Consider the following 25,737-nt stretch of genomic DNA (forward strand, 5'->3'; position numbering starts at 1 on the left):
GGAAAACCCTAATCCTGACAATTACTTGTTTTCTTTTGGCTGTTTGATCTAGATATTTTCAACTTTTTCCATTTTTATTTTTATTTGTACGAAAATCATTTGTTTAAACATCACAAATATAAGATTTGAGTTGAAATAACACCACCAACGAAACAATAACATAAATCACTTATTCAAATGGGTATTGATATGAGTTCTTTTGTTAGTCGGAAGTACTCTTATGGCTCATTTGAGAGTGATTTTAGATAGGCCATAATCATTTATGAGGAGAACCACCTCCCATGTATTTCTCGATAATCACTTGAAGTGATTTTGGGCAGAAGCACCTCTCATGTACTTCTCCATAAAATCGCTTTAAACCACTTAGGCCTCGTTGGTTTATGAAAAATATTTGACGGGAAATAAATTCTCATGTCTTTTCCCACAGGATGGGAAATGGAAGATTACTTTTTCATGTTTGGTAATTTTGAGAAAGTAACCTGGAAATATTACTTTATTTCCTTTTACATGTTTGGTTTGTATATGAATGTAAAACAAAGTTTGTTTAATTTTCTAATTATACCCATATGAAATCAAATAAAAAAAGAATGCATTTAATGCTATATTGTAATTATAAATTGTTAATGGGGACAATAAAAAATGTGTATTTAATGTTGGCTAATTTTTCCAAACTTTCACATGAGGAGAGAAAATAAAACCCAAGGAGGGAGGAGGGTTAACTTTCCCCCTACTTTTCTATGTGCCTATGCAACTATTTTCTATGCCCGGACTTACCAAATATGAGAAAGGAATTGATTTCACGAAATGCTTTTAATCATTATAAAAAAATTGCTAAACAAGTCAAAATTATTATATACAATTATTTTATTGTAGTAAATATAAATGAATCATTTTTCAACATTTTAGTTTATTTAGAAATATATTGGTTGTGTGGTATTGTAGTATGACCAGATGACATATTTCGGCCATATGTGATATAATAAGTGGATATTTATTAATATTATACGCCCGTTTGGCATTGCTTATGTGGGGTAATAAGTGATTTTTTTAAAATTTTGAGAAGTCCAACCCGTTTGGTAAACTGTGAGAAAATCACTTATTGTTAAAAATTGCTGTGAGAGAAAACTATAAAGGAAAGCAGCTAATGAGGTGCTTTCATTTTCTGATTATTCAGGAATCAGTTTCGAAGAGGCGCTGGGTTTAATGATTATGTGGCAATCGTTTTCTGATTATGCATAAAATCAATACCAACAACATTTTTAACAAAAATTTTACCAAACGCCAAACTGCTTTATCTCACAGCTGATTTCTCACACAGCAAATCTGACAGTGATTATTTTCACAGCACAACAATGCCAAACTGGCCCTTAAAGTGAGAAATATCAACTTCGCCATCCGCTCATAAACAAGTTATACCACATATTCGTACTACGTTACCATACAATAATTTCTCATCAAGACTCCTCTAGTGATTGCAATTCTGAAAGGCAGAAAAATTAGGTTTACAATTCTCATTAGTTGGCAACTAATAAAAGGAAGATGTAACAAGAAAGGAAAAAGATCTGGCAAAAAAAAAAAAAAAAACACAAGAAAGGAAAAAGAAAAATCTAGAGAAAGGACTATTTCGTAATTTTAGCAGGGGAATGAACAGCGAATGGAACTCCCAGCCCGGACCATCTCTACAACAAACAAGGAAGTTGGGAAAAGCCAACCCAACCCAACCCGTGAGGTATCCTTCCCGACTCTAAAACCTTATCTCCCCACTCTCTGTCCCTTCCTTTCCCCTCCCTTCCATTCACTCTTCCTCACAACCCAATCCCGAAACAAACACTCGCTTCGTCACTCTTGAGAGTGCAGCGAAACCAAACCCAAAACCCCTTTTCTTTATCTTCTCTCAGTCACAGCCTCCATGGACGCCTCCAAGCTTTCTGCTTTAGAAGAGGTTCAGCACCTCACAAACTCATCAGGTTCTTCCCTCTCCTCTCCAACCTCCGCTTCTTCTCCCCCACAGTATTCTGATGTTGATGATTTACCAAAAACCCATGTTTCGAAAACAGATAATGACGAGAAATTTAATGGTGGGCCTGGTGACGGTAGTGATGGTGGGTCTGAGACTGAGGGGTTTGTGAGTGGGGAAGAGGATTTTGATTCCGAGAGGGCATTTGTGAGAGGCTTAGATAAAGAAACCGTAGTTAAAGCTATTGCAGGGGAAGAAGATTCCCCAGTCAAGTTTGTCAATTCTTCTGAATTTTTCTATCCCAGTAGCCAGAGGCCGATTGCCAAGGTCTCAGTGGATGATGATGATGATGGCGAGGATGATGCTGGGGATTCGAAATATGATGTTTTGGGGGCTGAGGATGTGGTCAGGGAGTCTTTTGTTACTGATAGGGATTCGAAGACTGTTGGGGGTGAGAGTTCTGTGGATAACTTGGGAACGAACGGTGAGATTTTGGTGGATACTGGTTCGGGCAAGAATGCAAATTTTGGTGAATTGGTGAAAGAAAATGGTGTAAGTGGTGGCCAAGGGCATGTTGTTGATGCCTTGGTAGGCGGTGAAGTAGATAAGGAGCTTGAGAAATCGAAATTTGTTGAGGGTGTAGGCTCTGTGGTTGAGGGAAGTTCGGTGCCGGAGACGCAATTGGAGGTGACTGAAATAGAAAATAAGAAGGCTGTAGAGTCTAAGGAAGGCGATGTACTCAATGGCACATCAGAAGTTGAAATAGAGAGTAAAGAGAATGGTGGAGTGGTTGAAGAAGACAGTACAGTTTTGGGTGGTGTTGATGAGAAAGAGAACTCTTTGATTGTAGAACTAGCTGATGATAAGTTGGCTGAAAAGGATGGTGTGGATTCCGAGTCTGACAGAGTGGCAGTTGCTGATTCTGGGAATGTGGAAGTTCATGGACAGAAAGATGTTGTTGCTGGTGCTGATGAAGTTGGTTTCGAGAAGAGGCCAGAAAGAGAAGATGAACTAAAATCTGATTCTGAAACTAGACAGAAAGGGCTCACGACAGAGCTAGATACTGATGAAGTAGAAGTGGTGTCAGGTGACGAACCTTTTGTAGGGGATGGAGCTGAAACCCAAAGTGTGAACTGTGCTTCTGATTTAGCACAACATGAACCGGCTTATGAGGCAAGACCAGCTAATTCTAATTTTGGTGTACATGATCAAGTGGATGAATTGGAAGCCGCAGTCTCTGTAAAATCTCTGGCCCCTGAGTTTGTGGAACCGAGTTCCACTAACGAAGAAATAAAGCTAGAAGAGGAAGTTCAGAAGAAGCATTTCCTGGATGAAGGTGGCAATGAATCGGTGAATGCAAATTCCATTTTGGACCGAGAGATAAAGGTAGAAACCGAAGATGATGATAATGATCTTCAAGATGATGATAAGGATCTTCAAGATGATGATGATGATGATGATAAGGATCTCCAAGATGATGAAGGGGAGAATGAAGGTTCAATAGCAGATGGTAACAACGAAGGTATGATCTTTGGAAGCTCTGAAGCTGATAAACAATTCTTGGAAGAATTGGAACGAGGATCAGGTACTGGTTCTTACTCAGGTGCTGAGAGTTATCATGATCATTCACAGAGAATTGATGGCCAGATTGTCACAGACTCGGATGAAGAAGTGGACACTGACGAGGAAGGGGGTGGAAAAGAGTTATTTGATGCTGCTTCACTGGCAGCTCTTCTGAAAGCATCATCAGCCGCTCCCTCAGATGGTGGCAATGTTACAATTACCACCTCAGATGGATCCCGGCTTTTCTCCATTGAGCGTCCTGCTGGTTTGGGATCTTCAATCCGCTCTTTGAAACCTGCTTCACGACCAAACAATTCTAATCTCTTTACATCTTCAAATGTCACAGTTGGGGGAGAATCTGAGAACAACTTGAGTGATGAAGAGAAAGCGAAACTGGAAAAGTTTCAACAGATAAGGGTTCAATTCTTGAGGCTTGTTCAGAGATTAGGTGTTTCTACAGAAGATTCAGTAGCTAGGCAGGTTCTATACCGCCTAGCTCTTCTTTCGGGGAGGCAAAACAGTCGAGAATTTAGCCCCGATGCTGCGAAGATGACAGCTCTCCAGCTTGAAGCAGAGGGGAAAGATGATTTGAATTTCTCCTTGAACATACTGGTTCTTGGCAAAACGGGTGTTGGGAAGAGTGCTACTATAAATTCAATTTTTGGTGAAGAAAAGACCCCAATTTATGCATTTGGACCTGCAACAACTACTGTCAAAGAAATTGTTGGAGTGGTCGATGGAGTCAAGATTAGGGTTTTTGATACACCAGGTCTTAAATCTGCTGCAATGGAACAGAATGTAAATCGTAAAATCTTATCCTTTGTACAGAAGTTCACGAAAAAATGCCCCCCAGATATTGTCCTCTATGTGGATCGGTTGGATACCCAAAGTAGGGATCTAAATGATGTGCCATTATTGAGATCAATTACTAGTGCCTTTGGTCCTTCAATTTGGAGAAGTACCATAGTCACTCTAACCCATGGCGCTTCTGCTCCTCCTGATGGACCATCAGGTTCCCCTCTGAATTATGAGTTGTTTGTTGCTCAGCGGTCTCAGATCCTCCAGCAGACCATTGGACAAGCTGTTGGTGATCTAAGGTTTATGAGTCCAAGTATGATAAGTCCAATATGTCTTGTAGAGAACCACCCCTCTTGTCGGAAGAATAGAGATGGTCAGAAAGTGCTCCCTAATGGTCAAAGTTGGAGACCCCAGCTATTGCTTTTAAGCTACTCTATGAAGATTTTATCTGAGGCGACTAATCTCTCAAAACCTCAGGAATCATTTGATAACCGTAAGCTCTTTGGTTTCCGTTCCCGTTCACCTCCTCTTCCATACTTGTTGAATTGGCTGTTGCAGCCTCGTCCCCATCCAAAGCTGTCTGCTGATCAAGAGAATGCTGATTCAGACATCGACTTGGATGACTTGTCCGATTCTGATCAAGAGGAAGAAGAGGATGAGTATGATCAGCTTCCATCATTCAAGCCTCTCAAGAAAGCTCAGATTGCTAAGCTTAGCAAAGAGCAGAGGAAGGCGTACACTGAGGAGTACGATTATAGGGTTAAGCTCCTCCAGAAGAAGATGTGGAGAGAAGAGTTGAGAAGAATGAAAGAAATGAAGAAGAAGGGTAAGGTTAGTGCAGATGATTATGGTTATCTGGGTGAAGAAGATCCAGAAAATGGTGGTCCAGCAGCTGTTCCAGTACCTTTACCTGATATGGTTCTGCCGCCTTCTTTTGATAGTGAAAATCCAGCTTACAGGTACCGCTTATTGGATTCAACTTCTCAGTTATCGGCAAGGGCAGTATTGGATGTCCAAGGGTGGGACCACGACTGCGGGTATGATGGTGTCAACCTTGAACAAAGTCTAGCCATTGCTAATTCTTTTCCGGCAGCTGTTACTGTTCAGCTTACTAAGGATAAGAAATATTTCACTATGCATTTGGATTCCTCAGTTGCTGCTAAGCATGGGGAGAATGGATCAAGTATGGTAGGCTTTGACATTCAAAACATTGGAAAGCAATTTGCATACATTGTCAGAGGAGACACCAAATTCAAAAATTTCAAGAGGAACAAGACAGGTGCCGGAGTAGCTGTGACATTTTTAGGTGAAAGTGTGTCCACTGGACTCAAAGTTGAGGACCAGATTGCACTTGGCAAGCGTGTGATATTGGTTGGTACAGCTGGGACTGTCCGATCGCAGGGCGAATCGGTACATGGAGCGAATTTGGAGATGCGGCTTAGGGAAGCAGATTATCCAATTGGCCAAGATCAATCCTCAGTTGGTCTGTCCCTAGTGAAGTATAGGGGTGACTTGGCCTTGATGGTAAATCTTGTGTCCCAGTTTTCCCTTGGGCGAAACTACAAGATGACTGTTCGTGCAGGAGTGAACAACAAGCTCAGTGGACAGATTTCTGTTAGAACAAGCAGCTCTGAACAACTTCAAATTGCGCTCGTGGCTGTTCTTCCGATTGTTAGGTCCATATGCAACACTATCTGGCCCGGAGCCAGTGAGAATTACTCAATCTACTAGATTATGTTTTATTTACTCATCATATGTTTCCATTAGATGATGTTTTTATTTTATTTTATGAGGTCGATCTTATGATCTTGTTGAATGATGCTTAAATTTGTTTTGATCTGGAGTTTCCTATCACTTTATTGTTAAAAAAAAATGAGATGGAACCACCTTGAGGGAGGGGAATTTAGTTTTACCATTGTTTCACTTGTTCAATAAGATGTTGCTGTTATGAATCTGATCGAGGATTATGTGATTTCAACACGAAGAGAAGTTTTGAATTTTGTTGTTGCTTTCCTGGAAGTAAATTGCAGTTGGGTTCTCACTTAGATGCATTTCAAATTATTTCTGCTGCTTAATACAACTTGGATTGGAACTGCTTGTATTAGATCACTTAAACTGCTTTCAATAACTTAAGTTCAACAAAATTTATTAGTTAAAGAACACGGTTAAAATAAAACTACAACAAAATTTATGCTAAACGAAACCCAACCAAAATTTTCTTGCAGCCCATACTGTTTTACCACTTGAATTTACAATTCAAGACCAGGGAAAACGGGCCCAAAACAAAACTCACATAAAAAAGATAAACCCGTAAGAACCACCCAAATCAACGGTTGTCACTGCTCCATAGCAACAGCTCCACCACTAGTCGAAACAGCAGGGCCATTCTCGGCTTCATCAAACACTTTGGCAATCCTCTCCGTCGGAACCAACGGCAGATACGCCGCCACGGAGTAGCCTCTGTCGGCCGTGTAACCAACAGCCTCATTGTACTTTTCCGACCAGTAAGCCACGGTAGGGACCATTATCTGAGCCACTTGGGGAAACAGCGGGAGCCCATTCAGTGAGCGCCAAGCCGACACCGCGTACTGCTCAGCCACTGGCTTGTATTTAGCGTACACGCTCACCGTGAGGTTCCTAGCCGTGTCCACCAAGCCGGCTTGCTGGACTTCCGAAGCCACGGTTCGAGCCACCTCCGGAGCCTTCTGAGCCACCGATAGGGCTTGGCTCGACGCCTGCTTCACAAGACAGGGCACGCGACGGTCCAACTCGCTCAAGGACTCGTCCACCTGCAAACCACGTGATCACGATCAAGAAATGAACAGGCGGCAAAATCTAGGGTTTTCGTTTCTGAATTAGACTGACCTTGCGATCGACAAATTTGAGCAGCTGGAAGGGAAGGTCGTGGAACTTCTCGTAGACCGGTCCAATTACGGTTTTGACGGTGCCTTCCACGGTCTGAACCCCCGGTTTAAGTGGACCGGAGTTTTCCTTTGCATACTCGTAGAGGCTCGAGAAGCACACCACGACGTAAATCGCCGCCACTTGAACAAACTCCATATACTTGAGATTTTTCTCATTCACTTGCACCTTCGTTCAAGATCCCACATACGATATTAAAAAAACAAAACACAAAATCAACTTATTGATCGATTTTTGCCGGAAAACGGAGCGTTTTCAAACCAAGCAGAAGGAAGCTCATACACAAGAAAATACAAAAGACGAAGAGAGAGTGTTTACCGTTTCTGTTGTCTGCTTAGCTTCTGAATCCGCCATTTCGCTCTGTGTATAAAGTTTTGATGCCTTTTCAGGAGAAAACCTTCTGAATCACTCTTTGAATTGAAACGAGGAAGACGAAGGGAAGCGTTGCAACTATTCCGTCTTTATAAGGAGCCCAACCTTGGGCGACAATCTCCAAGAAAATCTACGGTCAGGATGAGATATTTTTGCCACGTGGCGCTTCTTGAATCCGTGGATACGGTCAAATGTGTCAACGGGAGGATTTCCCGGGGAAGTCTTCCTCTGTTGGTACTTGGTAGGAATATATGGACGGCTGAGAAGAAGCGAGGGCAGCATGGGGTCATCATACAGGATGGTGACACGTGGACCTCTAGGATGACACTGCAACGGGTACGTGTCGATGTGCTGGGTGAACTGTTCTGTGCATGGCACGAAGGGCTATGCAAATGCAATCCACTTGGCGTGGCACGCTCGCCGAGGCGTCTGCTGTTTGATTCATCCAATCAGTAATCACCTACGACGAGGCTAAGGATACTGCGCAACGTTGCGTACCGTACGAGCGGTTCTTTGACAAACCAGTCGTCAAAATCAGTGGTTTAAAGTAGTTTAACATTACATCAGATCAACGGTGCAAAAAGTCATTTTTGATTCTGTTGGATTTTTCAAATTTTATTTATTTATGTGGTTTTTCAATTATGGTAATTTCAATTCAAAGTGATTAGACAGGTAAATTACGGAGATAAAAAAATGACTTTTTGTTATTAAAATTACTAGCTTTTGCCTGCTCAAAATTACAACGAGGAAATGGATGCTGCCAACGAGGAAATTCTGAGGCAAGTGTTCGGCGACTCATCGGACGGCGAGGACTTGGAATTGGGAGATGGATCTGACCCAAGCCATTCCTGGGAACCAATCAAAGAAATCAAAGGGTTGTGGTTGTGCAGAGACTTCCTCCCTCCTCAACGCCAGTCTTCCTTGCTCTCCACAATCCAGAACGGTGCGTCTCCTTCTCACTCATAGTCTCTTTTGAATTTTCAAGATTAGTTTAACTTGTTAAGTGAACTAAATATGTATGCTTGGTGGTGTTGTCTGCAATAATCTCATATGTAGTGGCTTTTATTAACTTGTGGTTGCAGAAGGATGGTTCACTCAAGCCTCGCACAATCAGGTGCGCATAATCCCATATGCATACACATTTAGGATGCAAATTATGGATTGGCCTGGTGCATTTCTTTATTGAAATGCATAAAATTAAATGGGGAAGATGGGATTTTGATATGCAAAATCTGGTTAGCCTGTATATGAAAAGCATTTCAATTACTACCCCAATTGGCAAACTGTATATGAAATGTATGCTAACTGCTTTATCAAATAAAAAGTTAAGATAGATGACAAGGAATATAAGCTTTGTCCTTTGTTTTTGGTATGGATTTGCTGATACTAGTTTGGTTGTCAAATTTGCTGATCACCTGTATTGAAGAGAAAGAGTGATGCATACATAAGCCAATTGAATATCATCCATCCCACTAGCCAAGCCAACTGAAAGAATTTCCTTTCCCTGTAGGCTATGAGATTTGGAGACCTTCCATCATGGGCAGCTGAGCTTTCGCATTCTATTCGCAAGGTTGTACTTGCGAGTGACTTTGTTCTTGAACCTATAGTATTGGGAAGTACTGATAATGTGAAAGAGAATGAGTGTTCATTTCCATCAGATCTTTTCTGCAGAGAGCCACTCTTCGACCAACTAATTCTAAATTCTTACCAACCAGGTGAGGTATGAGAAATTATTATTTTTAGCCCCAGATGTTGATTTCTATCTAAAATATTGAAGTAAACATTGCTTTATGTCTTCCTAATGAGCATAATACTGTATTCTTCAAAATAATTAAAGTTTCAACCATTTGTTTTACCATCAACTATGTGCATTTGATATACTGCTACTAGAACAACAAGTGAGGTTGACATCACCCCTCCTCCCGGCATTTTTGTGCAGGGGATCTGTGCACACATTGACCTTATGCGATTTGAAGATGGAATTGCCATTCTCTCCCTGGAGTCATCATGCGTGATGCATTTCAGTCTAGTTGATGGAACAAGCAGGGGCTTTTTAATGGATGGTGAAAAGGATCCGCCCATGGCCAAGATTCCTGTTTATCTTACCCCAGGGTCCCTAATTTTTATGTCAGGAGAAGCAAGGTACCTTTGGAAGCACGAGATTAACCGCATGCCTGGATTTCAGAAGTGGGAAGGGAAGGAACTAAATCAGAAGAGGAGAATCTCCATAACCCTGAGGAAGCTTTGCCAAGTTGAGTAGGTCTAGGTCATTAATAACCAGCAGAATATTTTCTTTTTTCCAATTCCTTTTGGTCATCAAATACGTTAGTGGTGGTAGGACTTGGAACTTCGATCACTGTGGAGGAAACCTGGTTCCTATGTAGCACATCTGTCACATTTGTGGGTGAAAATGTGTCTGCGGGATTGAAATTGAGGATCAGATTGCACTGGGAAAGCACTTAGTATTGGTAGGTTTCACTGGGACTGTCTAATCTCTGTGATTTGCAAATGGAGGCAATTTGGAAAAGATGCTGAGGGAAGCAGATTATCCAAGATTCCAGTGACCAAGATGAATCCTTTATGGGACCAACTTAGCATTGGTGTCCAATTTTTAGTCTCAGTTTCAGCTTGGATGGACGTACAAGGTTGCCTTTCTTGTAGTAGGATTGAGCAAGAAGCTTAGTGCATAAATCACTCTTTAAAAAATCAGCATGAATGAATTTTTTTTTCGGTTGTTGAAGTTGTTCGTGATTTTGTGTATAATTCTGATAATGATTTGATCTCAATTTTACAATTTTGATGAACTGGTGAAGTTCATAGAGCCATTAAAACTGTATGCAAAATGAGATGGACCCTATTATCAGAAGATCTCATTGCATCACTATTATAATTTACTTTGTTGTTTTGCATAATTAAAGATTTTCGCTGGAGAAAAGAGAAAACAATCTCAAACGGGGCCAAGTCTAGAACACATCAAGCTCATAATCATCATATTGAGAGATGCTTACACAACAACACCGTATATGTCAAGATACTAAAGCTTTGTACATGAAATTTTCAATGGAACACGAGCTTAAGATTTACAATGGCCAAAAAGGCAACCCATGCCAAAGTGGGCTTCATCAGATCACCTGCAACTGGATTGATATTCTTGAACACCCGAGTACAGGCAACCATAGTCCCAAACATCCCCATGGACACCAGCAACCCGACCCAAGGCGCTCCTGCCCCAAACACAATCGGATCCCAAATCAAATTCAATCCTAGCTGGGCCAGATAAAGAGGCAGAGCCGTGGGATTCTTGTGGAAGCCACCGTCAGCCCACACAAGCCAAGCCGAGAGACCCATCAAGAAACTGGAAGCCAGGCAAATGAAGCGCAGGGCCCACAAGGGTGGGAACCAGAAGGGCTTGGAGGAGCCGGTGGGGTAGTTGTCGGTGGAGCCCAAGTAAATAGCAAGCAGGTGGAGAGAGACAGGGATTGCAACCGCCACGGCCAATGATCTAAGGCCGCGTTTGGCCATGTCCATCCTCATATCCTTTTTGCTTTTGTAATTGCTCTTGTTCATGGTGGTGGTGGTGGCAGCGGTGTCGGGATCGTCTGTTCTGCGTTGTTTGAGGTTCTGGGAATCCATATTTTAGAGAGAGAGTGTGTGTGTTTGTTCTGTGTATGGTTTCTGTTGGAGGAATTTCAGGTGGGGGTTATATAGAGGAGAGCGAGTTTAAGGGGCTAAATCAGTTTGAGAAAGTAGGAAAATGGAGAGACAGGTGGGCGGAGGAGGAGGCAAGTAGTGGATGGCTTGGTGGAATACATACACGTGGGTGAGAGAGATTGTAGATATGGTAGAAAGCACGGGCCTGCAGCAGCAATGCTCCAATGGTTTCGTTGGTGTTTTACATTTGGCTAGTTGCTGTGTGCCTCTGTGGATGTTGAAGTTGAGTGCAACCACCACGTGGCTTGGCTTAGAGAGTTAGAACCAAAACCACAATGTCGGTTTGTCTCGGTGACTTACACACGGGATAAGATTGCGAGGGAAGATGACTCTTGTCCAACTTGTATTCATCCAAAACACACAATTCAACTCAACTGACTCTCTCTCTCTCTCTCTCTCTCTCTCTCTCTCTCCTCCACCTCAAGTCTCCCCACAGCGTAGCCCGCTATTTGGAGTTCATGGAACAAACACGTTCACATTCTTGGCTAAGTAAAAATAAAATTGTGATTTGCACAGTTAAACAACCACTAGTATTCAAAAGTTTAAGGGCTCCAATAATGTATGAAATCGACATCCTCTCATATGTGAAATCCTATTATTCAGGGTGTGGGACAAAATAAGGCATACACTGTAAATTTGGGTTAGAATAGTTGGTTAAGGTAGTATACCCGCTCTATTGCATTCGAGTTCAATCTCTCTTCTCGTGCATTAGAGTAGTTTAGAATATCACTTTATAAAAACAAAAACAAAAAAGATATGCATGTGAAAATCACCACTAGACCAAAAACTTAAGCTATCATGGAAAGAGTAACAATCAATGTACATCGAGCTCACATCTTTTTTCGTTGGTCATATTTTCACTTTCCATAAAATTTAAAAAAATTAAAAAAACTAGTGAGTCCATTCCACATCCTTCTCCCCACAATGGGCCTATATTGGGCTTAACCTTCTGGGTTTATTTCACTTTCGGGCCAGCCAAGTCATAACTCTTATGCTGTTGGTTTGATTGAGCCTGAGCTTCTGTTCACCAATAACTGGTCCGATTCTCAGCAAGGTCAGATCGTGCTTAGTATTCAAATCTAACGGTTAGGCCTTCTTTTGGCTTTTGCACGTTGATGACCACTGACCAGAGTCTCGAGCTCCAGTAGCTCCAGGTCCAAGGACGATTCAACCATGGCGGTCAAATCGGCGAGGCGGGTGAAGCCCTCGCAGCAGCGGAGTTCTAAGGCTTCAAATATCAAGCTATTCAAAAATCCTAAGGTAGCTTTTGCTTTCGCTTTGCTCCTCTGCGATGCGGTCCTCGTCGCCCTCATCATTGCATATGTCCCTTGTAAGATTTTTTGTCCCTCACGCACCCAAATACACATATGTATGTATGTATGTATGCATGAATGTGGATTGGTCATAGCATAAGTGTTTGGTTTCAGATACGAAGATAGATTGGGACGCTTACATGTCACAAGTGGGTGATCTTCCTCAATCTCATTTTTTTTCCTCTTCTCTGTTTGGTTCCTTAGAAATCTGCCAAGAAAATAACAATAGTCAATTGACAGGTTAGTGGGTTTCTTGATGGAGAAAGAGATTATGGTAACTTAAAAGGCGACACAGGGCCACTGGTCTATCCTGCTGGTTTCCTATACTTTTATTCTGCTGTTCGGTATGTTACAGGAGGCGAAGTTTATCCAGCTCAGGTAATCTATTCTTTTTCGGATTACGAATTTTATTATCGATGTTTTTCTTGTATGGTTTACCCATAATTTTTAATCTCATGGTTTCTATTCTATTTCATTTTTGCAGATTTTGTTCGGGGTTTTGTACGTTATAAACTTGGGAATCATATTATTCATCTATGGGAAGACAGATGTGGTATGACAAAATTGAATGACTCATTTTACTTGCATTTTTCAGTTTTCAAAGAAATGTTGTCTGATTTTGTGGATAACTGCCGATTGTTTACTCAGCTCATAACTTTGTGTCAAACTGTAATTGTCCCTTATGTCTCAGCTCTGATTTTGTTTTCTAATGGTCTTTAATTGTTGTGCAGGTTCCGTGGTGGGCTATGAGCTTGCTTTGCCTATCAAAAAGAATGCATTCTATTTTTGTGCTCCGTCTTTTTAATGACTGTTTGGCCATGATGCTCCTGCATGCTTCGTTGGTATCACTTCTTCACCAAAGGTGGCATCTAGGGCTGATCATTTTCAGGTAGCATTCTTACATCCTTGAGGAACTTTTGTCGAGGTAAATGATAATTGTTTAACTTTGCCTTTTGTGATCTGTCAAAGTGGAGCTGTTTCGGTTAAGATGAATGTGCTCCTCTATGCTCCACCTCTACTACTCCTTATGTTAAAGGTAATATTAATTTGTGTAAAACTATATTTCTTTAAATTTGGCTCGAGTTATTTGTTAAAATTTCTCAGATAGCAACACATCTTTTACAGGCTATGAATATAGGTGGAGTGATATCAGCTTTATCTGGTGCAGCGCTGGTCCAGGTGCTTACTTCTTCCCTTTTGATTTCAACAGACTAATGCCTGCATAGGCGTGAAAAAAGTTTCCATTATATTCAGCCTTGCAGCCTTGATTTATGTTCTATTATGTTTATTTTTTCAATTTTAGAATTCACAGAGTAAGCAACTCTGATAATGCGGAAGTTGAATGTTTGTGTTTTATTCCAATGTTTTTAGGTGAGCTAGACTTCAAGATCCTCATTTCAAGAGCAAGTCCAGTTATGGTGTTCATTTGTTGACAGCTACTTGCTGAATGGTTCTGTAGATACTTTTGGGAATACCTTTCATCATGTCTCATCCATTTGCATACATCTCAAGAGCGTTTAATCTTGGGCGTGTCTTTATCCACTTCTGGTACATTCTTTGACCTTATAATTAAAGATATTGAAGAGGACCTTTTCCATTCAAATTTTTTTTAGCACATTTAGAAATACGTGCAGTATACTATTGATTTGAAATTTCTTTTCTTGATTATTTCGTCTACTCTTTTGTTGGAAAATAACATGCAGACTATTTTCAGGTCTGTCAATTTCAAGTTCGTTCCTGAGCCAATATTTGTTTCAAAGGCATTTGCAATCTCTTTGCTGATTGCGCACCTTGGTTTACTTACAGCTTTTGCTCATTATAGATGGTGCATGTAAGTAAAAGTGCTCATCTTCTTCTTTGTAAGTCATAATGGGAAGTGGCATGGAAAATGTGGACGTAAGGTGTGAGTATCATCCTATTTTTTATCCACAAGCTAAAAGTTTTGTTGGGAAGTTATAAAATTAAAATTACGAAGAAAACATTTCTTCTGCCCTTGACATATTTCTACATGTGAGTATCACAACCTCCTATGCTATACCACTCAACTCACAAGTGGGAGCTAAGCTAGGCTCTTGTCTACAATAACATGCAACTCTCTACTGTCTTGACAAGTGGTGTACTTAGAGATGACCACATATTTATGTCTTTTTGCTGAATATGTTGTGGTAATGGTCACGTGCAGGCATGAAGGTGGACTTTTCAAATTTTTGTACTCTAGACTTGATCCTATAAAACTCAAACTTGCTCTTACAAGTTCATTCTCTTTGAAGAAGTCCTACAATAGCCATTCATCCATCAAGGTTCTTAGAAAAGAATGTAAGTTGCAGGCTCCTGTAATAAACTTTTTGCCTTCCTACTTGTCCTTTTAACTGATACTAACTTGGGCACGGTGATTTCAGATATTGTGACAACGATGTTTGTCGGGAATTTCATCGGCATCCTATGTGCTCGATCGTTGCATTATCAGTTCTACTCTTGGTAAGTTTTGCTGGATGATATCGCGTGGTTTATTCCATATATGGATTCATTTTGTTTATAGGGCTCAAAGATCATAATGTGTCTGAGTGCAGGTATTTCCATAGCTTACCTTATCTGTTGTGGAAAACGCCTTTTCCTACATTACTACGGTAGGCTGCTCTATCCTTGAATAAGGAGCTACATAGCTTGCAATGATTGTTGCATGATTTACTTTGAGAACGGTCATTTGTTGATTCAATGTTGTTTGGGGCAGTGTAATGTTGTTTATCGGGGTGGAGTTCTGCTGGAATGTGTATCCTTCAAGCCTTTACTCATCGGCATTGCTTCTTTGCCTCCACCTAGTAATACTGGTTGGTCTATGGTCTGCCCCACCTGAATATCCTTATGTGGACAACAAAGCATTGACCGAAGACAAAGACAAATGATGCTGTATTCATAAACAACGCTTATACAGACGATGATAGTCTAGCTTCTTTTTCTTCTGTTGTTTTAACTTGGCACTCTACAAAAGCTTCGGGTTTTGTTTCTTTTCTTGCAATTGTTGTTCCATTATTGTGTATCAGTTCGTTATCGTTTGTCATAGTGGCTAGGCCATACAACTACAATCGGAGTAGTATTCTTTCCCTAAATCGACACTGGGTCAGAAATCTACTCTGGTGTCGCAATCATTCTGAGTTGATTGATGATCCATCTTTCAATGTTTTCTAGCTTATAATTTTTCGGAATGTAGAAGCGGTCAAACTTTGTTTCACTCATTTGATCTAAAACTTGTAATTTAGATGAACTTGTGAAGTTCATGGTGCCGCCAAAAAGTGCCTGCAAAATGAGATGGAACCTATGGTCTACTTTATTGGAAGATCTCATTACATCACTATTATCATTTACTTTGTTGTTCAGCATAATTATTTAGTGCAAAGTATACTTGTGATGTGATTACTAATGGGGTGTTAGTTGGATTGACCTAGATCCTTGGTGTGCTTTCAAGTGTGTTGGGTAAAAGCTCCCGTGGTACCCGTGTGTGAGTTTTCCCCCCTCTCATTTCCTAACTCTGGCAACAACAAAAAAAAGAAAAAAACCATGTCAGGTGATTTTCACATTTATTATTTTTGCCTTTAAAACAGACCATAATAGCATATGTGGGTTAAACTAGTTGGTATTGCACTTAAGTTTGGGTAGTGAGCATGTTCCAAGTTCGATTTGTGAGCATATTCCCTTTGCACTCAAGTTCGCATTTTTCTCCCCACACATTTAATTAATTGATTTGAAGCTCCTTTCACATAAATTAGATTAATTTAGAATAATTTAGAAACCAAGAGTTTGCAAGTTAATACTATCTTCGATTTCACTAGACCAGTTGGCAATTTAGACCATCATTCGTTTCAAATAAGAGATCGTGGTGGCCTCAGTCGGGTCCAAATTCCAAAGGCCCAAACTAGAAACATTTAACAAACGCGTTTAGTTAACATTTAACAGAATCCAAATTTCACACATTAGCTTCCAGTTCTGTCTGGATCCTGGGGTTTCCAGTCCTACTCCCACCCACCAAATCCGAAATCCTGATTTATCTGCCTTTTACTTTGGTTGTTCAATTGAGGTTCACGTTCAATTGTCAATTATGATATTAGAGAAATGTTTAGGAGCTCAAAGAACGCGAAGGATCCATAGAGCTCTGCGCCATGGCAAGGTCACAATCCTGTGTCTCGTCCTCACTGTTGTCGTCCTACGTGGCACAATCGGAGCCGGCAAGTTTGGAACTCCGGAGCAGGACTTCATCGAGATTCGCGATCACTTCTACTCTCGCAAGCGAGCAGAGCCTCACCGCGTCCTTGAGGAGGTCCAGTCAACACCGGCCGATCCCAACAACTACAATGCCTTCGATATCAACAAGATCTTGGTCGACGAAGGAGAGGAAGACAGACCCGAGCCCAATAAGCCCTACACTCTTGGACCCAAGATTTCAAATTGGAACGAGCAGAGATCGAAATGGCTTAAGGAAAACCCTAATTTCCCAAATTTCATCGGACCCAATAAGCCTAGAGTGCTTCTGGTAACTGGGTCGTCGCCAAAACCCTGTGAGAACCCGGTAGGTGACCATTACTTGTTGAAGTCGATTAAGAACAAAATCGATTATTGTAGGTTGCATGGGATTGAGGTTTTTTACAATATGGCCCTTTTGGATGCTGAAATGGCTGGTTTTTGGGCCAAGCTTCCGTTGATTCGGAAGCTTCTTTTGTCTCACCCGGAGGTTGAGTTTCTATGGTGGATGGATAGTGATGCCATGTTTACAGATATGGCTTTTGAAGTACCCTGGGAGAGGTACAAAGATTATGACTTTGTAATGCATGGATGGAATGAGATGGTTTATGATCAAAAGAATTGGATTGGGCTCAATACCGGGAGCTTCTTGTTAAGGAATACCCAGTGGTCATTAGATATGCTTGATACTTGGGCTCCTATGGGACCTAAAGGGAAAATTAGGGATGAGGCTGGGAAGATACTCACTAGGGAGCTTAAGGATAGGCCGGTATTCGAAGCTGATGATCAGTCAGCCATGGTTTATATATTGGCCACTCAAAGAGAGAAGTGGGGTGATAAGGTTTATCTGGAGAATGCATATTATTTGCATGGTTATTGGGGGATTTTGGTTGATAGATATGAGGAAATGATTGAGAATTATCATCCTGGTTTGGGTGACCACAGGTGGCCGCTAGTGACACATTTTGTTGGTTGCAAGCCATGTGGAAAGTTTGGAGATTACCCAGTTGAGAGATGCTTGAAGCAGATGGATAGAGCTTTTAACTTCGGGGACAATCAGATTCTTCAAATCTATGGATTCACACACAGCTCATTGGGTAGTAGGAGAGTTAAGAGAGTTCGTAATGAAACAAGCAATCCACTTGAGGTTAAAGATGAACTTGGATTGCTTCATCCAGAATTTAAGGCTGTTAAGGTATCGTCTTCCTAGTTCAGCTCTTGTTCACCTCATGTTTTTGGATGATGTAGGATGTGTTACGATGTGTATGTTGTGCCTAATATTTCGTGTTAGGTGTGGAGATAGTATTCTTTTGTTCCTTATAAATTTGTATTACTTCCCAAATTAAAATCAGAGAGATTATTTATTGTTTGCTGTTCAATTTTGTAGCTTCTGGGTAGACATTATATTTTTAATTTTCATGATGTCTGGAAACCAGTTCAGACTTGTGTTTGTATATTATAACTGTATAAGCCATGGAGTTTAGTAATCTTAAGCTGCATCATGGATTGGCTCGAGTTACTATTATTGTACGTACTGGTTATGCTGATCAGGTCGTGACAGCTGACAGTTCAGCTTGTGGCTATAAGATTGTCCGAGCATTACAAGTCTTCCAAGCAACAGCTGAGAGTTCAGTTGTCAGCTGTTGCTTGGAAGATATGGGATTTGTGGTCTATGGGTGTTATTTCACCATGTGTATAGTCGAGATTTCTGAAACCCAATCCTCATTTTGTTGGTCACCAATGCATTGGTATTTGAATTCTAATTGGGTATGTGCAATGCTTGAATTGGATCTCACCTCAGATGCGTAATTAAGTTTGATGCTTGCTGAACCAGTAGTGGTTACTGGTTGATACTTGTTTTGTTAAATGCCGTTCCATTTTCTGGTACCAGTAGTAATTATTTCAATTTCTTAGTAATCGATTGGTATAAATTCTTTCCCTCATACCTCGGAATGTATGTAATTGGAGGTATCATGGATCTTCTATTACATGGATCAAAATTGGCTTAGTTATTTTGGGATGAGGTTTGTCAGTGATTCACTGGTCGTTTATTCCGACCAGTGTGTGAGTCACAATGAGAACATGGGATTATAAGGGTGAAAACTTAGCTGAAGTTCATGCTCTGTTTGGCCTGGTATGCGTTTTGTATTTCTAGAGGCTGGAGGTAGTGCTCGCTTTATTCTCTTGGGTATTGGGTAATTAAGCTCCTACCATACATGTCTTTTGTATCATATCTTCAATTATTAGCGTAAGCAGGGCTGGAGAACATAACTCACAACAAATCTTGTTACCTTAATATATTGTCGTGGCTTGGATTTGTTTTGAGTTATGTTTTCCAGAACTTTATCTAACATACCTTAAATTGAGCACACCTAGCTGGCAAATAGATTACAATGAAGGTGTGAAAAAATGAATTTGATTGGAAGTCCCCAAACACTGCGCAAAAAGATATACATCCATCAGTTCTACTCGTGGTTAGTTTTGCTGGATGATATTCTGTATAAATCATGACTGGTAGCCAAATAGCTGCAGTTATACATGCAATAGTAGCTAATTCACAATATAGAAGGAACTGAAAATGTTGTATCCTCATAAACAACGCATCTGTTTCTTATGTTGTTTTAACTTGACACCGAACTCCACAAAGCATAGGGTTTTGGTTCTGTTCTTGCAATTGTTGTTCCATCTTTGTGTATCAGTTAGTTATCGTCTGTCATATCGGCTAGGCCATACAATTATACAGGGTTGTCCCTGAGATTTTGAGGCCATGTGCGAACTTAAATTGGGATTTCACATAATCTAATATGAAATACTATAAATAAAAATATAGCATAACTTAATGTCATAAACAATTTTTTTTTATAACTAAAAGTCATGAATAAATATGTAATGACAATCAGAAATCAAATTCATAAAAATTTAAATGTTTTTATTTGATAAAATTAAATGTTTGGTACAAAAATAAGCTCATTGTGCCCCCTACAAGGTCTTTTGCTGCCTCCAATAAGCAATTTGTGTTTAATAGGAAAAAAAAATTAGCAATCACAAATTAAAGAGTAGTTGCACACAAATTCCTGAAATTTGAATTTGACTATTTGATTTTGAGTGTTTTTTATGAATATAGGAATTATGGTTTTCTCTTTTTGGTGTTGAAATTCCTGAAATTGAAAGAATAACTAAAATTGTCAAAGGATTGAAAAAAAAACCAAAGAGAGATTGATGAATGATGATGATTACTTACCTCAGAGTTTAAAAGAAAAGAAGAAGCCATGAAGTTTTTTTTGTTTTGTTTTGAATGAAAAAAGTACTTTTCTTAGATGAGAAATTTTTTTTAAAAGAATGATCGGAGTAGAAAGTGTTTGGGGGATATATATACTCCTCATGTGGTTAGCTTCGATGTTTCCTTTTATTTCAAGGGTTTTTGGTTTTTCATTTATTTATTTATTTATTAATTATGTAAAGTTTTTAGTTATAATGCAAAAATAATATAAAAACAGCATATAGACCGACTTCAGCAAGAATTGAACTCTGGCGCTATGTTAAATAGAGAAGCGCTGGAGCCAACTCCACCAGATACGCCCTTGTGCAAATGTCTAGCACGCTATACTATATATATAATTCCTATAATATTAATATATATATATATAATATAAAGAAATTTTTTTCAGGGGGCCCTTAAGAATCGGGGACCCTGTGCGGTGGCACCACTTGCGCCACCCCAGGACCGCCCCTGCAATTATACAATTGGTGATATTAGAAGACTTCTATTTCACTATGTTTTTTCTAGCTTATAAATTTTCGGAATCTAGAAGCATTCAACTTTATTTTGTCATAAAGAAGTTAATCGATAAACGAATAAGGTTGAGGCTGAGGACGATGATCAAGCAAGATGGTGGATGTTAATTGAGTTTGATTACATCATGAGCTTCTTTTTTACGAAAAATATTTCCCAAGGGACAATGAAACCGGAATAGGGAAGTGTTTCTCTTTTTTCGAGCCCCCCAATCCTCTCTCTCTCTCTCTCTCTCTATTCTTTTTCTCCTTGATTTTTTCGGAATCCATAAAATGAATTTACGTAGAATATTCCTAAACTGTATACTTGCGACACAAGAGTACATAAATAATACTTGATTATAAAATGGAATATTCTTTTGTTCATTGACATTTGAGGAATGAATACTCATGCCACAAAGGGAATGTTTGGAGTCACTGTAATGCTTTCAATTTTATTATTATTATTTTTCAAAAAATATATAAAATCTGAAACCCGAAAACAATGTTGTTACTAGATCGAGTCTCACAAAATAGATTGCAATATATTAATCAATCGCGTAGAAAATGAGCATAAGATTGCTGAATCGAAGGAAGCAATTAATACTCTTGATCGAAGTTGCTTTCGAATCTTGGACAAATGGATAATTTTAAATTTTCTTGGGACCGACGCAACGTTTTATGCCCCTTTTTTATTGGGCTAATTTCTTGATAATTCATCTCTCATTTCGGTTTACAATAAATTAATTTCCATTTAGAACTGATCATCCCTTCTGATCAAATGAGTGCGATATAATCAACAACTAATTATTCGCATTCTACGTATAAATGGCAATATAATCAAGATATTGCATGAGATACAAGTCTTATCAATAGATTTCCTTCCAAAATCTTATATAAACCCTCCACCCCCATCTTTCTTCTGTGTGTTGATTTGTTTCTTGTATTGTTCTTATTGTTGTCATTTGCTAATCAAATCATATGGACCCCGTGAGCAAAGCCTATGTCACCTTCTTGGCAGGCAACAAAGACTATGTGAAGGGAGTTGTGGGTTTGGCTAAGGGCTTAAGAACGGCCAAGTCCCAATACCCACTTGTCGTGGCGGTGCTTCCTGATGTTCCCCAGGATCACAGGGACATTCTTGAATCCCAAGGCTGTATTGTCCAGGAGATCGAGCCTGTCTACCCGTCGGAGAACCACCAAACCTAGTTTGCCATGGCTTATTATGTCATCAACTACTCCAAGTTTCGGATTTTTAAGGTATTCACTACATATAAACATATACAGAGGGAGCTTCTCCAGTAAGGATTTGTGTTAAGAATTAAATAAGGATTTATAATCTCAGTCATCCATTATATATGTTTAGTATGATACATATTTTTCTAATTCCAATAAATAATTGAGATTAAAAGTCTTTAACTAATATATTTTGCATAAAATCCTTCGCGGAGACTTTCTGTGATAAATATACCCTAGCTAATTCTAGTATAATATTGTCGCATGCATGCATGGATCCTTTTGTGTGTGGTTACATATATTTCAGTTGTGTTTTGCGTAGTTTGTGGAGTATAGCAAGATGATATATTTGGACGGAGACATGCAAGTGTTTGAGAATATTGACCACCTTTTTGAGCTCCCCGATGGCTTCTTGTACGCCGTCATGGACTGCTTCTGTGAGAAAACATGGAGCCACACCCCTCAGAACAAGATTGGATATTGCCAACAACGCCCGGAAAAGGTTCAGTGGCCTGCAGCTGAGTTAGGGTCTCCACCCCCGCCTTACTTCAACGCCGGCATGTTTGTGTATGAGCCTAAAATCTCCACCTACAATGACCTCTTGGCTGCCGTCCAAGCTACTCCTCCCACTCCATTTGCTGAGCAGGTACTTCATGAATTAAGAATGGCTAATATTTTCCTCATTAATAAATTAATAATCATAGTTTCGGGAATTTAATTCCTTTCTGTGTTCCAGGACTTGTTGAACATGTTCTTTAGGGATATCTATAAGCCCATCCCTTCCGAGTACAACTTTGTTTTGGCTATGCTATGGCGACATCCTGAGAATGTGAAGCTTGATGCACTCAAAGTTGTTCACTATTGTGCTGCGGTGAGTAATTGGATTGGATATCATAAATAGATTAACCAATAAATTATTATTCATAAGATGGATTATTATTAGTAATACTAATTAAACATGAATTAATGTTATTAGGGATCAAAGCCATGGAGGTACACAGGGGAGGAGGAGAACATGGAAAGAGAAGACATAAAAATGCTGGTGAAGAAATGGTGGGACATTTACGAAGACAAGACATTGGATTTGAAGGCGGCTCCTGCTGTTGCTACTTTGGTTGACCCGGAACCACTCAGTGACATTGTTGAAAGAAGAAGTGCCCCTTCGGCTGCTTAGTTCTAGTTTTTACTTTGAGCACCACCGCACCGCCCCGCCCAGTCCCCCTTCCCCTCCCCATAGCTTGATGATGATGGGAGCTCAAACATATTAACAATGAACTCCCATTTTTGCTTTCTTTCTTTCTAACATATATAGCTAGGAAAAGCACAATATTACACACTTCCTTATTGAGCTTTTGAAATTTTCTTAATCAAGTATTTGGGAATTACAATAAGACCATGTGCTGAGTTTGTTTCTTTACAAGTTTGTTTTGTAATTTTATAAATTTTCTATTCTTCAGCTGTTACATATCAGTTTACTTGATACCGGTACGTATCTTATACGTAGTTAATTTTGAATTAGACGCTCACATTCAAAGTTTAGAAAAATTTTAGGGTTGAGGGAATGAATTGGGTTTAAGGGAAGAGGCATGGGGCTTGGCCAAAAATCTTGGGGGTTTTGGGTTGTTCATGGTCGTGCATGGCCTATCTCTTGGGCCTTGTATCTCATTCAGCCTTGTTCTATTTGCTTGGGCTTTTGCACTAGCTCTCCAATTTTTTGGTTTATTTAATAAAATATATAAAATAAAATAAAAAGAAGAGTTTTGGGATAATGAAATTTTGAAATTTCAGTGGCGCTATTCTTTTCAACATCAATTCTTCGACTTTCCTACTCTGACTAAAATGCCCATTCTTTCCTTCTTAGATATAATTTTGATGGCAAAATGACCCTAACATATCCACTTGGGTCGGGTGGCACAAATGTTAATTTATTTTCTAAACAAGGGCCTATATGTAACTTGACCTTAAAACGCAGCACCGGAAATATAAACCAGAGGCCACGCCGCACCCAAAATCATCCACGCATCAGCTAATTAGCCTTGTAGAGCTACTGTACGGAAGGTTGGAGCAAGAAGGTCGTTTCCGAAATTTTTAGAGGATGGTAATAGCAATCTTCTCTCTTCTCAATCCTAGTTTTCTTGTTTTTCTTTTTCTGTGATTTTTTTCTTCGAAATAAATCATTTAATTTCGCACAATTAAGCCGCTAGGGTTCCTAATATTTCAACTCCGATTCAATTCAAAAACTGTGTATTTAATGTCTTTAGATTTGTTCTAAGTCCACGATTTCTACTATTTTTGAAATTTGAAATTGCGATGCATGTAGTTTCAAATTTGGATGCCAAGATTTTGTTTTGTATGTTTTGAATTATACAGGAAATGTTTTGCCTTTCTCACTGGTTGTTGCAACTCGCTCAATCGTGCGTCGTTTTATGCCTTATTGATAGTCCGACATGTCGCTAGTTCCACCATTTCAAATACTTTGGACTTCAAGTGCCTGATTTACTGTGATATGTTTATCTTGGCAGGATGGGCATGATTCAGAAGATTCAAAGCAAAGCACCGCAGACATGTCTGCTTTTGTGAGTGCCTTGATATTCTCGCAACATCATAAATGTCGGCATAGCTTATAAGTTATGATAGTTGTTGAAGAATGTAGGACTTCAACATTATTGGATTATTTATACAAGAATCTTGTGTTGGTAAATGTTTGTTTTCTGTTGTGTTCTTGTCATAATTTTTGTGCATTTATTTTTTGCAGGTGCAAAACCTTCTTCAGCAGATGGTGAGTTGTGAGTTATAAGTTAGAGCTTATGTTGGTCACATAACTGACTGTTGCTAATAAAATTTCTGCCTGCAGCAATCTCGGTTCCAAACAATGTCCGACTCCATCGTTACAAAGAATATCCTTTCCTCATTTTCTTTAATTTTTACAATCGCAAATTTGGTTCTTCGTCAATTTTATTAGATACGTCCTGGAGGTACACCTATTAATATGTCTAACTAATGTAAATGAAACTAATATAAATGATTTGGTTTATGTATGCTTATTGAAAGCCTTAAAATTGTCATTTGGCCTGCCACCATAGGAAGCTGTTTTTACAAACTAGGTGTAGCGATGTTTTCTGGTTTTGGCTGGTAGTTCAGATAAGTTGGAACTTAATGGGTTTGAAACCTTACTGTCTGTGTCATATCATTGTAGTGGTTTAAATGAAATCTATTTTGTGTTTTCTTGACTGTGATTCACTTGACGAGATGGGAACTCGCATAAATGAGTTGGAGCATAGCATCAACGACCTAAGAACAGAGATGGGAATCGAGGGCTCTCCATCTCCCGTGCAGCAGCCCAAGCCAGAGGCAGGTGAAGTGAAGCAACAAGAAGGTTCTGCATAAAATTAGTCATATTGTGAACATTGGACGAGTTTTTTTTTACTTTTTGCCATCTTTGTCTGTGTTTCTGTATGTGTGCTTAAGCTATTAAAGCTGATGTTACTATGAAGATCATAAGCTTCCAATGTGCTCTTGTAGCTAATTTATCTTTCGAACGAAATTTTAATTGTATGGGCCATGTTAGGCAAAAGTCATGAATATGACATGATTTTTGATCATTGATTGTATTTGCAGCTAGTAGCCCCGTTTCAAGACTGATTTGTTATCAGAATTGTCTAAAGCGTTTAACAATTCACTGCTGTATGTATTTTTAAATTTGAATTTCTGAGAGCGTTTGGTTACTGAGAAAATATTTTCATTCGAAAACATCTTTATATTTCATAAAATCCTGGTACTATGATCCTGCAACTAACAGGCCCTAGATGGGGTCGACTTTGGCTCTAACCAGACTTACACATTAAAGTGGGAGGACACATT

The 25,737-nt window shown here is 39.6% G+C and overlaps 7 protein-coding genes and 1 pseudogene across 9 annotated transcripts; 6 read left to right on the forward strand and 2 right to left on the reverse strand.

Moving 5' to 3' along the window:
- Nucleotides 1-1,690: 1,690 nt before the first annotated feature.
- On the forward strand, nucleotides 1,691-6,318 carry LOC117637032 (translocase of chloroplast 159, chloroplastic). Its single transcript, XM_034371780.1, has one exon. The coding sequence runs from the start codon at nucleotides 1,910-1,912 to the stop codon at nucleotides 6,047-6,049; it is 4,140 nt and encodes a 1,379-aa protein (XP_034227671.1). The 5' UTR covers nucleotides 1,691-1,909; the 3' UTR covers nucleotides 6,050-6,318.
- A 116-nt stretch (nucleotides 6,319-6,434) lies between these two features.
- On the reverse strand, nucleotides 6,435-7,808 carry LOC117637034 (stress-related protein). The gene is made up of 3 exons (XM_034371783.1): nucleotides 7,559-7,808; nucleotides 7,184-7,408; nucleotides 6,435-7,107 (listed from the first exon to the last, which is right to left on the reverse strand). The coding sequence occupies exons 1-3, from the start codon at nucleotides 7,592-7,594 to the stop codon at nucleotides 6,655-6,657; spliced, it is 714 nt and encodes a 237-aa protein (XP_034227674.1). The 5' UTR covers nucleotides 7,595-7,808; the 3' UTR covers nucleotides 6,435-6,654.
- A 3-nt stretch (nucleotides 7,809-7,811) lies between these two features.
- On the forward strand, nucleotides 7,812-10,281 carry LOC117637033 (alkylated DNA repair protein ALKBH8 homolog). 2 transcript variants are annotated; one of them, XM_034371781.1, is made up of 4 exons: nucleotides 7,812-8,555; nucleotides 8,695-8,726; nucleotides 9,123-9,332; nucleotides 9,552-10,281. In XM_034371781.1, exons 1-4 carry the CDS (start codon nucleotides 8,363-8,365, stop codon nucleotides 9,870-9,872), a joined length of 756 nt encoding a protein of 251 aa, XP_034227672.1. In that variant the 5' UTR covers nucleotides 7,812-8,362; the 3' UTR covers nucleotides 9,873-10,281. The 2 variants fall into 2 exon arrangements, with proteins under 2 accessions (XP_034227672.1, XP_034227673.1); XM_034371782.1 differs by having other exon boundaries at nucleotides 9,123-9,327.
- A 297-nt stretch (nucleotides 10,282-10,578) lies between these two features.
- Nucleotides 10,579-11,600, reverse strand: LOC117637035 (translocator protein homolog). Its single transcript, XM_034371784.1, has one exon. The coding sequence runs from the start codon at nucleotides 11,243-11,245 to the stop codon at nucleotides 10,670-10,672; it is 576 nt and encodes a 191-aa protein (XP_034227675.1). The 5' UTR covers nucleotides 11,246-11,600; the 3' UTR covers nucleotides 10,579-10,669.
- Nucleotides 11,601-12,378: 778 nt separating this feature from the next.
- On the forward strand, nucleotides 12,379-15,985 carry LOC117637036 (dol-P-Man:Man(5)GlcNAc(2)-PP-Dol alpha-1,3-mannosyltransferase). 2 transcript variants are annotated; one of them, XM_034371785.1, is made up of 13 exons: nucleotides 12,382-12,653; nucleotides 12,751-12,785; nucleotides 12,877-13,014; nucleotides 13,121-13,189; nucleotides 13,368-13,525; nucleotides 13,606-13,672; nucleotides 13,762-13,815; nucleotides 14,096-14,184; nucleotides 14,351-14,467; nucleotides 14,819-14,952; nucleotides 15,036-15,114; nucleotides 15,207-15,263; nucleotides 15,368-15,985. In XM_034371785.1, exons 1-13 carry the CDS (start codon nucleotides 12,497-12,499, stop codon nucleotides 15,537-15,539), a joined length of 1,326 nt encoding a protein of 441 aa, XP_034227676.1. In that variant the 5' UTR covers nucleotides 12,382-12,496; the 3' UTR covers nucleotides 15,540-15,985. The 2 variants fall into 2 exon arrangements, with proteins under 2 accessions (XP_034227677.1, XP_034227676.1); XM_034371786.1 differs by lacking the exon at nucleotides 14,351-14,467 and having other exon boundaries at nucleotides 12,379-12,653.
- A 494-nt stretch (nucleotides 15,986-16,479) lies between these two features.
- Nucleotides 16,480-18,323, forward strand: LOC117637821 (xyloglucan 6-xylosyltransferase 2). The gene has a single exon (XM_034372846.1). It carries the CDS (start codon nucleotides 16,730-16,732, stop codon nucleotides 18,077-18,079), a length of 1,350 nt encoding a protein of 449 aa, XP_034228737.1. The 5' UTR covers nucleotides 16,480-16,729; the 3' UTR covers nucleotides 18,080-18,323.
- Nucleotides 18,324-21,621: 3,298 nt separating this feature from the next.
- Nucleotides 21,622-23,050, forward strand: LOC117638688 (annotated as a pseudogene).
- A 715-nt stretch (nucleotides 23,051-23,765) lies between these two features.
- On the forward strand, nucleotides 23,766-25,555 carry LOC117637308 (heat shock factor-binding protein-like). Its single transcript, XM_034372166.1, has 5 exons — nucleotides 23,766-23,974; nucleotides 24,399-24,452; nucleotides 24,632-24,655; nucleotides 24,731-24,773; nucleotides 25,118-25,555. The coding sequence occupies exons 1-5, from the start codon at nucleotides 23,972-23,974 to the stop codon at nucleotides 25,261-25,263; spliced, it is 270 nt and encodes an 89-aa protein (XP_034228057.1). The 5' UTR covers nucleotides 23,766-23,971; the 3' UTR covers nucleotides 25,264-25,555.
- The last annotated feature ends 182 nt before the right edge of the window (nucleotides 25,556-25,737 follow it).

The sequence above is a fragment of the Prunus dulcis genome, chromosome 8 (assembly GCF_902201215.1).
Source record: "Prunus dulcis chromosome 8, ALMONDv2, whole genome shotgun sequence".
NCBI lineage: Eukaryota > Viridiplantae > Streptophyta > Magnoliopsida > Rosales > Rosaceae > Prunus > Prunus dulcis.